Raw genomic sequence first — 11,837 nt, 5'->3', positions numbered from 1 at the left:
CTGCCAGAAGTCTCGAGGTGTTTTCACCTTCCAAGAGACTGTCCAAGACAGAGATGAAATCGCGAGTGATAACGCGCCGTCTCTGCATTATTCCCTCACTCCTTGCTAGGGTTGCATGTAGCGAGATGACTAGGAGCCCCTCAAAGAGGACCTAAGTGGACCTGAGGGATCCTACGGGGGCATAAGTGGCATGCACATGGGATGTTGCTTGGCAAAAAATCTGTTTACACTGCCTTAACATCATTGCGATTGCCGCTGCCTAGCGTCGTCGCGCCTGGTGTCGCTAGCTTGGGCTTCCTGGTCCTAGCGCGGCGTACTTTCTTCGCTTTTTACGACGAAAGGCAGAGGCTGTTTCTATTTAGGGAAGGAGATTAGGGCTGTATGCAAGCGATGGCACTGTGCCAACACTAAGTGCTTAGCTAGAGCTAGACAGAACGGGCAGCCATTTACTGCGCCACTGCTAGGGTGCGTCTGCTCGGGTAGCAGGGCAGGGCGCAGAGGGGGCCGCAGAGCTGGTGTTAGACTGAACGAGAGCTTCATTTCGGGCTAGAAGCACATTGAAACATCAATATGAAGAGCGAATTGGTAGGTGTTGCGCAGGGAGACGCTCTGCTGTGGTGAGCCGTGCGTGCTCGTGCACGCATTGGTCAGGCAGCCGAGACGCACGGGAAATTGCGCCGGTTTCGCCGCGCGAGTGCCTCAGAGAGTCCTCGCCGCCAAAAATTGAACGAAAAGACAGCGTTATGGCCGTTACAGCAGCACCTGCGTAGCCTTAGGGGGAGGGGCCCCCCGCACGACGGCAGGCGATCGACGGGGTCCCCCGTGCGGCGAAAGAAATAGACAAACGCGTGGAGTCTTTTTGCGCAAAGAATCGTCGAGTCCTTTCCCCTGCAATCCTATTTACAATACGCTCTAGATAACAGAAAGAGGGCCCCTGGTGTCTCCCTGGTTAGGGCAGGGCTTATCCAGCAGCGGCGTCGCCGGTCTCCGGGGCGCCGCCGACGGCTGCTCGGGCGCGACGGGCACAGAGGCGGCCATAGCCGTCCTGCGTGTCTGTGGAGTAGTTGCTGCTCAGCTTTCCTGTATGCTTGCAGCTAAAACCGCCTTTAGTTTAGTCTTGGGAAGGATGCAATACGATTCCGTAGCTTTGGGAGGCCTCACTCGTCTTCAAGACAGCTCACTTGCCGTGGCTCTGTCTCTGCCGTCTCTGCTGCTCTCCGCGCCCCCCCTCCACCCCGAGTTCTGCTGGGCCCTTCCGCCTCGGGTGCTCTATTAGACCACATAGCTTGATTGGAATATCAAAGTTTCTCCCGCGGACTCCTCAGACACGGCAACGCGAGCAGCGCCTTCCCTTGCCCTGCCCTGCCTGGCCTTCGTGCTGGGGGGAACGGTCTGCTGCTGTGACTTAGGAACGCGGAGTGTCGCCACAGGGTGAACCCTAGCTGCTGAAGCGGCAGAAAAGCTACATAGAAAGCGTTTTATAGGGCGAACACTTCAGGGGAAGGCCCGCGGGAGGCGCCTTCGCCTGCGGGCGCCCGTTGCCTACTCGGCGAGTGGTTAGGACACCTGCGGAGGAGCAAAAGACTCATTTTTCTGTCGTCTCGGGGTGTGGATGTGCCATAAACTTAGCCTTCTTACAGGTACCAAGACACGGGTGGACCCTTTCGATATCAACTCTTTGCACGCTGACTGGCATCTGGCCAAGAGACATTTCTCCTGAGCACGCCCAATGAACCTTCGAGCGCTTTCACCGTGTCTTTTCCTCCACTCTGCATGCAGGCCACCGCATTGCCTTCGTGTTACGCGTACAGCCTCTTTGAAGCTCTTTACACGCAAGAGCAGCGGCACCAACGGAAGCATCCAATGAACCCTCGAGAGCCTCAGCAGCGAAGCCAAGGTACTACACAGAGAGAAGAGCTGCTCAAGGGGCAGGAGTACTTTGTTTGAGTATGCCCCTCTTCCCCGTTTTCCTCACGCCATGGTCCACAAGTGGACTCTGCAAGTAAAAGAAGTGGGGTCACACCTGTGTATGCACGCAGACATTCGGGAAGGGAACAGGGGTCTCCCTAGCCCTTCGGTGGGACTGAGGGGCCTCCAGAAAGCGATGTGCCTCAGCGAGTACATACGTAATGCAGCATATATGTTGTTGACTGCACAAAGCGAACCCCCCGTTCCCCCTTTCCTGCGCCACCTCCCTCTTTCCGCCGGCAGCCACGCATCCCTTCCCTCTTCCTCCTCCTATCAACTCTGCGTCAGCGCTATGCAGTTCGCATTCTCTACTGCGTGGCCTCAAGTCTCCCCTCTCTTCTGCGTGTCTGCGGCTGCAACACTCTCTCCAGCTTCAATCTGACGGCAACGAGCGTAGGGGCCCCGCCGAAGACCGCTGGGCATCTCCATGAAGGAAGCTCCTTTCTGTTCACCTGGCAACAATAAAGAACCTCGAAAGCCTGATTCGAAACACGAATATGCAGCACCTGAGCGATATGCCGTTTTTCCTACTCCGAAGCACCCAAAGTTTCACCAGCCAGCCTCCCCAAACCTTACCGCTTTCCCACACTGTCTCGAAGCACTCTCCGCCGCAGAAACGCTGCAAGAGAGTCTCGCTGCAAAGATGCCCCAACAGCGGCATTCCTGTGAAGAAAAGACCCCAGACACTTCAACCGTGCCGCAGCAGCCGCTACCACTTGAAGCAACTAATTGTGAGGCAGGGAGCACCGCAAACGAAATTCCTGCTGCTGTACATTCCACTTCTAGCAGGCTGCCCCCAGACCGAACACAAGAGGGGGGTCCTAAAGAACAAGATGCCAATTGCGATGACACCCGTAAGTCTAAAGAGACATAGCACGTCCTTCAAAAGCCATGTCGGTGAAGCATAGGGTGTAGCCTTTTCACCTAGTGTCTCTCTGCTCCTTGCTTACGCCGCGCTTGCTGTCCTTTCCGCAATCCCTCCTCTCTCAACGCCCTTCCTCATATCTTTCTCACTTCCTCACCACTCTCGAACGCTTCCAGCGCCCACAAAAATCACACCTTTTTTAGGTTGCTGCTCGTCTCGTCGCTGCTGCCCTGAGACACCTCAAGCCTTGCAAGAGCCTTCCACAGTGACACAGCTGCTTTCTTCTAGTGTCTGCAAAGCTCTTCCTTTCTTTGCATGTGCTTCTCAGCTGCCGCGTTAGAGAGGCAAACCAACGAGACTCCATCGGGGGAGCCCTGTAGTGGCAGGCGACAAGGCCTTGCCCTCCCTTGCCCTCTGCGCTCTCTTCAGTCAACATTCTCTAGTGCCCTTCAGCCGTGTTCAGACCCACAAGGCTTCGTGCCTCTAAGTGCTGTAGAATTTCCGCGGATTCCACCCTACAGCACAGCTGGAACGGCTGGAAATCCGACAGAAAGAGAAGTGCGCTTGACCAGTGCAGCACCGACGCACTGGCCTGGTAGTGACGGGAAATCTCAGGGCAGCAGCGCTTGCCTTACCCAAGATGTGAGTATCTCTCCATCTAAAGAGCCTTGGTATCTGCCTTCAAATGAAGCTGCTCCTGAGCCGGAAACTTTCAGTAACGTGCGAACTAGGGATGGCTCATGGCTGGGCCTTTCTCTCTTCCAGCTTCCTGCGGATGAAAAGGAGCAATGGCTGCTACAACGCAGCCATGCAGGGCATGTCGGAGGCGAGGATACCCCAGCATACTCTGCCTGGGATCTGTATTCCCTGAATCCTCCTCTGGATAATGAGGGGTCCATAGACCCTGACTCGAGGGACAGAGCGTGCCTCTCCTCTCTCAGCAGTAGTGACTCTACCACCTCTTGCTGTTTATACACGCCAGCTAGCCGGACTGAGTGTGGAGTTCATGATGAGTTCGATGCCCTTCATAGCGACGGGGACTCTCCGGCTTGCTGCTGCACCCGTTCCCCTGGTCGTTCTTTGAATGGTCTGAATGAGGAGCCCTTATCGGCGAAGGAGGATCTGTTTCCTCAGCTGGCTGGAAATGCTTCTTCCCCGCCTTCCGAGCAACCGCTCGCTCCTCCAACCTTTCTCTCTGGCAGAGGCGAAGCTGAGCAGTCCTTCTGTGCGCCAGCCGGAGATGTCGAGGCCTGCGAGTCGGTCGGACCTTGTATCGCTCCTACTGTTTCTTCTGGCTGTCACCGTCCAGAAGGGGTTCATTTTTCTGCCTGGCAGACTATGGGTAGGATGCAGCCGGTCCCCCCTCTTCGATCCTCTGAGGCCTACTTGATGTCTGTTGGGGTAGCCGCACGTCGCTTGAGCTGCTCTAGAGCTGGTGGCTTCGGCTGTGGCAGTGCTCGGCATGCTGCCATGCTTCATCTCTGTGGAGCTTCTGGATGGGTTCCCCATTGTCAGGAGCCAGGCTCTGCGCCAGCCGCCCTTACCACATCTTCCAGATGCCCGTGCAAATGCTCCGCTTTCCATCGCTTGGCAGGGTGCTGTCAGAGGGCCGCTCTCGCTGCGCGCGACATCGGGGGATCTCGAGGCTTTCTACTGGGGGAAGAGGGAAGGACGCTAGGATGCTGCAGACGGCTCCTAGGGAAAAGCACCTGTCGATGTCTAAGGCGATGCAGCCGAACATACACACGTTCGGGGGGGGCAGGAGGGCTATGGGGTGCGGGAGACTACAGAGATCTCAGGAGCGTCAACAGGCCTCCGGCAATCTCACGCTGCAGCTGCAATGGCCTCCACCACGCTCGGCAGCCTAGTGAGAGCAGCAGCTGCAGCTGCGCAGCACCAGCGGAGGGACCACTGACGCATAATGGACTACCAGGGGGGTCCTTAGTTCCGCCCACAACCCACGCGTGTTGCAATGCACAGTGCACGTCACAAGACCTCCAGTCTCAGAGCCTCCTCTGTGCTGGAGCCGCCGCTTCTCGTTTGAGAAGTGACTCCTGTTTGAGGCCCTCCTTGAGCTTAGGAAGCTCTCCCTTGCTTCTGCCTGGCCTTTGCAGCAGGCGAGGCGGTGTGGCAGATGCTCAGGGAACAAGAGATGGGTGGCATCACCGGGCCTTGCCTACGTTGCTTCACAGTTCTACGGAGCTGCATGATTGTTTGCCTGCGCGCCTTCGGGCTTCTCAGAGCTGCACCCCAGTCACAACCTCTTCTATGTCTCCAGGAGGCTGCATGGGAACGGGGTCTACCTCCTCCTCTTCCGGAGGGGCCTCTCAACCCACCTTCTCGCCTCCACCGGCAACCCGCCTACTGAGTAGATACAACACCAAGAGCCACGGAAAGCAGGAACTAGCCAAAGGACTGCTTGAAGACCCCTCTGAGGAGGAGACTCGACGTCGAACGCACCCCCCCCCTGACACGCCACTCAGCGAAGAACCGCTCCTCGGATTGCGGCTGCAAGATTCTGAGCCTCAAAGCCAAGCCGCCGGCCAGCAGCACCATCAGCCGCAAGGCAGTGCTGCGCGCAGGTCCTCCAGCTGCTCTCTCCTCGGAGACAGTTGCTGCTGGAGAAGGCCGCAACTTCCCTCATGCAGCAGCGGCACCAGCAGGACGCTCCCACACACAGCTGCCTCGCAGGAAAACAAAGGGAAGCAGCACTGCAGTTCGTGTAGGCCAGAGAACCGCGTGGCGGCGGGGTATCCTGGAAGGGGCTGGTCCTGCTTTCAAACGGTAAGCGACATGCTCGTTTAGATGCTCTCCACCAAAATGGACAGACACGCTTCAAATTTTTACTGGTGTCTAGAACGAAGGAGCACGAAGCTTCGCACCTCGCGTGTACTGGCTGGGCCTTCCCGAGCTGTTTGATGGTTGTCGTGGTGTGACAGATGAAGGTTGCAGCTGAAAAAGGTCCTTGTAGCCAGGGCCTCTTACTGCGTATGTCCTCCTTTCCTGCCGCAGTACCCCTGCGAGACATCCCAAAGCAACGGCGGCGAGTGCTCAGCGGAAGTTCCTTCCTCCACAGCGCAACTGCTCCAGCTGGACGCCTCCAGCCCTGTTCTTGTAGCTGAGACGCAACAACCGGAGGCTGTAGCGCTCGCATGCTCTTTGAAGCCAAAAGGGAAGCCAGAAGACGGGGGGGAACTTGAAAGCGGCTCTCTCTCAGGGCGAGAGGTTGCTGCATCTGGAGCCCCCACATTACCCGTTGGCGACCAGTGGCTAGCAGACGCGCATCTGGTAAAGCCTTCCTGTTCAATGCCTTCATCCCCCAACGTCCTTCCTGCTGCTGATGCCCGTGTCGATAATTTTCTAGCGTCTGCTGGTGAGGGCTCTGTCTCCGCATGCGGCGCTATCGCCGAGAGGACGGCCTTGGGAGAGGCTTTTTCTGCGGCCTCCATTGCTTCCAGTGAAGGATCAGGGGAGATCTGGAAAGGGTGCAGGAGCGACACAGATTCAAAAGCGCCGCAAGGGGCTTCCCGCGGTCTGTGCTCGGAGCAGGTTGTTCAGCTGCTCCCTGCAGGGGGCACGTCCGTCTCCGAAGGATCCTCAGAACCTGAAAAAAAGCAGCGGGACACATGTGAGCGCTACCCTGGATCAGGTGTTTTCTGTGCCGGGAGTGGGGCCCCGCAGCCGCAGGGGAAAAGGTCTATTTCCAGTGCTGGTGGCGATGACGTTCTTCCCAGGGCATCCAGACTATATGAAGCCGGCGCTGTGCTCTTGCCAGAAACAACAAGGCCTCGAAAGACAAGGAGCGCATGCGTTGTAGGGGGCTGGGGGGATACAGAGGATCTCTCGCCAGTGCCGCAGAAGCACGGAGGGTCCTCGGCTCCTCCTTCTTCACTGGAGAAATCGCTTAGGCCGCAGGAAGGGCAGTCGCTAGGTGGAGGAGCAGCCAACGGTGCAGAAGAGGCGCCTCAGCAGCAGTTCCCCGTGGAAGCGAGCAGCGCTCCCAACGAGGACATCTCCTCCCCCGCTGTCGTATCCACAGCCGAGGAGTCTCCTTGCAAGAAGCAGTCAGGCCTCGCCATGGGGCCTCCCCTGGGGGAAGGCTCAGCAAATGGCAGCGAATGGATCCCCAGTCAGGTGGAGGCGCAGCCCGCTGGCTGCGTTTCTAGTCTTGGAACGTCTCCGACAGCGATGGCGCAAGGCTTGCATCATGCTCAGGATGAGGCACTCGCAGCGGCGGGCTCAGGGGGCAGCACAAGCGGCATGGCAGAGAGCCATGCAGTCCCTGATTCTTCGCCTTCCCCTTGCGTGCTCACAGTGGAGAGTGTGAAACATGAAGGCGCCGTGCCGGACGCTGCGGGGTCTCTCCTGTCCGTCACAGGATCCAGTGATGCTTCTGGAGTCGGTGCGGGGGGAGGATGCGGCTACAAACGCAAGGGAGGCGTTGCCTGCTGTCTCGCTCCTCCAGCGCAGCAGCGGCTTGTAGGCTTGCAGCCTCGCCCACCCCCCCCACGCGTCTACCACGTGGTTATGTGCACTCGGAGATACTGGCGTGTGGAATGGGTGTCTCCCGAAACAGGTCGGCGCGTCTACAAGCACTTTGGAGAGAATCGCTACGGAGGAGGTGATCGGGCAAGGGAGGTGGCCGTCAAGTTCTGGGCAGAAGTGCGTAAGCGCAGTGCGGATGGAGTGGAAAGGGGAGAGTGGCAGGGTCTGACCGAAGTGACACGAAGAGTTCGTGAAGAAGGCGTTGAAGGCATCTTGGAGGAAGTCAAGGCTGCCCCCTCCCCAACGCACGCCCAACAGTCCGTAGCTGCCACCGGTACGGCCCTTCTCGAGGCTGAAGGGGCCTCAACAGACGAGGGCCCTCTGATGTCAAAAAGCTCGACGGCAGCCATGGAACAGACAAGACAACAACAAGGTCAAAAACAAAGCAGCCAAATGGAAACGCGGGGAAGCTTTGCCGCTGGAGCCATAGGTGCAACGACGTTCGGTGTTTTTGCGTCTTCGCCGCATCAACAGAACCAGCAAATGAAGCCTGCTGAGGGATACCGTCAACGGGGACCTACCCTGAGGGCTTCAACGAGAAGCCGGGTTCTGCGCGAGGCCTCTAAGGACTCTACAGGTACAGCCACTAGCCGCCTCACGCAGCAGCACCAAACCCACGGCGAGGAGAGCTCCGAGCTGGCCGAAGGGCGGCTGACGGCTTTGGAGCTGCATGCGGCGACTGGCGAAGATGATGCAGGTAAGGGACACAGCTCGAGCCAGCAGCAGCACTCACCCCAGCCCCCGCATCAACAGCAGCACCAGGAGCAAGAACCCCAGCAGCAACAGCAACCACAGATCAGTTCGAAGCCATTCCCTCCTATTCACGGCTTCGGAGACACCCTCAGCACTGTTGGCTACTCGCAGCCCCAGCAGGCGGACGAGGGGATTGCTCCAAATTGTGAGGTGCCGGCGCATCAGCAGCCCTTCCAAGGGGGTCTTGATACCCACGGGATGATGACGCAGCGAGGTGAGTCTGCGCTTGCCAACGGCGCCCAAGGACTAGGCTCGAACGGTGTGCCATCCGAGGCTGTGGCAGGAGGCATTACTTCCGCCAGTGCGGATTGGGGCAGCCAGGTCGTGCACCAGCCGACGCCGCTATCACCGCAACTGCCGTTGTACGGCTCAGCCTTGGGAGCTACTCAGGGAGGGGGCGCCGGGCAGTACTGGGGTTCCGCTGGCGGCTCTCAAGGAGCGCAGGAAATAGGGGACGACTCAGGAGGGGGGAAGCAGCAGGGAGGGGGGAAGGACTTGCCTTTGAAGCGCAAAGGCAGCGGCAGCACCTGCTCTGCTCTTGGCACGCCAGAACCCGTTACAAAGAGGTATCGCGCTGAAGGGCACGAGCCAGCTCTCCCAGACGCGGCCTCGTGGATACCGTCCCAGCTCGCCTATTCAGGCAGTGGAGGCCGTCCCCTGACCAAAGGCGCCATCGGCAGTCTCCCTTTACTTCCGACGGGGTCCTGTGGCACGATAGGATACGAGACACCCTGTCAGAGCCCCCTGGCTCCGCTGGTGGACTTCCCTCTGGGCACAGTGGATGCCACAACCGCTGCCTCCCTTTCGACTGGCGCATCGCACGTGCTTTCAACGGAAGCCAGCCGGACTCGCTGGAGTAGCTGCTCAGGCGACACGCCACTCTCCATGTCCAGCGTGCAAAGCCCCCTAGCCTTCCAGGACCTGCGTGGCGGCAATGGGCCCCAGATGACCATTGAGAATTACCCAGCAAATCAAGCCGCTTCCACAGGGGGAGGCGGAGGCGCAGTGTACCCCTCAGCGCTTCATTTTGCGCACTGCGACCCCCAGTTAGCCTTGCAGCAGCAGCAGCACCAGCACCAGGTCTTACAATCAGCCCCCTCTGGACTAGAAGGCTTCCCCCTCAGCTGTACAGGGGATGCGGCGTACCGCCCGCTGCAGCAGCAGTTTTCCACAGCCGTGCAGACTCCTGGAGTTCGCACTCCCACAGCAGGCTCATCTGTCTCCTGTTCTAGACGATCTCGCTGTGGTGTCACTCCAGCGCGCAACAAGGGACAATCCAGTGGCGCCTCGGGACGCAGCGGCACTGGGGGTGGTAGTGGAGGCCATGGCACCCGTACAATCGGAAGGATCTACTCGCTGCTTGTTCGGGGGGTTCGATGTTGGCGAGCCGAGTGGCATGATCGCGCCAGCGGGCACCGCAAGACACGCCAGTATGCCGCTCCCAAACACGGGGAGCAACAAGCGAGGGCCTTGTGCCTCCAGGCACTGTGTCAGGCTAGGAGTGTTCCTGCACAACTCCTAAGAGAAGCCCAACAAACATTTGCCTACGAACCAACTGCCTCCCCTGAACAGAACTCGGAGCCCGAAGACGCGCCTGCAGAGCCAGTGCCTTCCGCATCGACGTATACACAGCCGCTCCAGCAGCAGCACAACCAGCTAATGCAGCCGCCTCCCATGGACCAAGGCCTCCATCTGCTGCACACACAACAACAGTTCCAGACAGGAGAAGGCTGCTCCAGTAACAGCTACGCACAACATGGCTACTTCTGGCCCTCCGCGGGGGGACCCTCCTGCAACGCCTTCGGAGATCCTTCAGTTATGATGGATATGACGGACCAGCAAAAGTATGGGAACGGGGGAGAGCTGCTTCAACACCACCTGCAATCCGGCTTGCTCGAGGGAGGAGTAAGCCTGTCCCTCGAAGCTGCCCCCCCCGCAGACTCAACTGCTGAGGAAAACCCTCAAGCCCATCCTTCTGGCACCCGCAACTTATTCTCTAAAGACGAGATCTCTAACCAAGTCGCTTCCGCCTCCTTTGGAGGTGGCCGCTACGCCGGCAGCTGCCCAGGTGAAGCATCAGCCCTATGTAATAGTGGTTTCGATGGCCATCATGGCCTTCAAGACTGCATTGCCTCCAAGCGCGAATACCCCGAGGCGCCACTAGCTCCGCTGTCGTCGCTCGTTTGCGGCGGTGCTACCAGCGGGGGAGGGCATCAAGGCCCCCCCCTTGTTGTGACTCCTCAGCAGGTGTGCGGCTTCCCTAGGACTGGTGAGTCTGCTCCAGTCATGACCAAGGAGGAGCCCACCGTTTGCGGGAACGCGGGGCCAGTTGCGCCAAGCACCGGCGTTGATGGAGAAAGGGCAAACTCATGGGACCCCACGTTCTTAATTGCACAATGAGTTCTCTCCCCAGAGGAGGCCTCTGCAGGATAGCAGGCCTCCCTTGCGAAGGCATGTGTAGTTGCAGCCGTACCCCTACCTCACCTAGCTAGCAGGCTGAGAGGAGACTCTGGTGGCAGTGGCTGCGTCTCTAATCCCTAGCAGCAGTCGTAGCACCTCGCCTGCTGCTCGTGTTGTTGATACGGCAGCGAAGGCCCTGCCCCTGGGGTAACCTTCGAGGCTTTCGCAGCAGTCCCCCCAAAGAGCTCACCCCCGAATAGGCTTCTCCATCGCGGAAGCACTAAACGGATCTGGAGGCACCCTTGTGGACAGCGCCAAGGTCTCCCCTCGTCACACCAGCGTTCTCTGTTTGAAAAGGAGTAGCTTGTTTGTGTAGCCTCCTAGGGCTGCCAAGCTCCGTCGTGTTTGCTACTTCCGTTCGTCTCCGCCCGCTATCAGTGGCAATTGTTTTTTGTTCAGGAAAGTTCCTGGCCACTCAGTTCTCCCCCCTTACCCCACCCCTTCCTTTCCCCCACCTGCTGTCCCCCCCGTCTGCCTTAGGTAGGTATTACGGCCTGCAGCAGACAGCTGCTCGCCTCAGTTACGTTCGTCCTCCGCTCCATCAACGAGCCCCTGAGAGCCACGCGCATCGCCCAGAGGAGATGTCAGCCTTAAGCGCCGGCAGAGTTGAGCGGATGTGCCTTCGTACATGTGTGGATACACTGGCGGCAGGTAGGCCGCTCAAGACCGAAGTGACCCCCAGTGCAGGGATTTGGATGACTACGTTCATGCAAACAGAGAAGGGCTTTATGTCCCTCCCCGAGAATCGGTTCTTGCAGAAAAGCGCTGAGAAGTCGCAGAACACCAGATTGAGGGATTATTTGCCGTGGGCAAACTCGCGAGTTCAAGTGCCCCACAAAGAGTGGAGAAGGCTTTGTTGAGAGCTGCCTAGTATATCAAGGCGGCCTCTCTTGCTGTCATTCTGGCGGCGTCCAGTTAGTGATCCCCTAGTAAGGGAAATACAAAAGCCCGTGGGGAGTCGTAATACACGAATAGTGCTGCAATTTTCGAGCCGCTCGCCCTTTTTGTGCATTCCGCTTGCGGAATGACACGGGAGCGGCAACACCCTCATACGTCAGTGTCCCCGTTGCCCTCTGTACCAACCCACATACAGACAGAGCCGCACCAACCCCTTGCCGGGAAGGGGCGTACCGCAGGGAGGAATGCTTGAGCTACCCTTAATAATAAGGTCCTTTTTAGATGTGCTACAAGTGCACCCACTCCCACACACACACACACTCCAGTAGGGTGTCTAGACACCTAAGCA

The 11,837-nt window shown here is 58.6% G+C and overlaps 1 protein-coding gene across 1 annotated transcript; it reads left to right on the top strand.

Annotated features, from left to right (window-relative positions):
* Positions 1–2,395: 2,395 nt before the first annotated feature.
* LOC34619574 lies at positions 2,396–10,531 on the top strand. The gene is made up of 5 exons (XM_026334809.1): positions 2,396–2,822; positions 3,162–5,368; positions 5,846–6,782; positions 6,873–8,075; positions 8,214–10,531. The coding sequence occupies exons 1-5, from the start codon at positions 2,396–2,398 to the stop codon at positions 10,529–10,531; spliced, it is 7,092 nt and encodes a 2,363-aa protein (XP_026190594.1).
* Positions 10,532–11,837: the final 1,306 nt, after the last annotated feature.

Source organism: Cyclospora cayetanensis, unplaced genomic scaffold (assembly GCF_002999335.1).
Source record: "Cyclospora cayetanensis isolate NF1_C8 unplaced genomic scaffold, CcayRef3 CcayRef3_contig_50, whole genome shotgun sequence".
Classification (NCBI taxonomy): domain Eukaryota; phylum Apicomplexa; class Conoidasida; order Eucoccidiorida; family Eimeriidae; genus Cyclospora; species Cyclospora cayetanensis.
The sequence above is the reverse complement of the archived record's forward strand: the minus strand, read 5'-3'. Positions and strand labels throughout refer to the sequence as shown.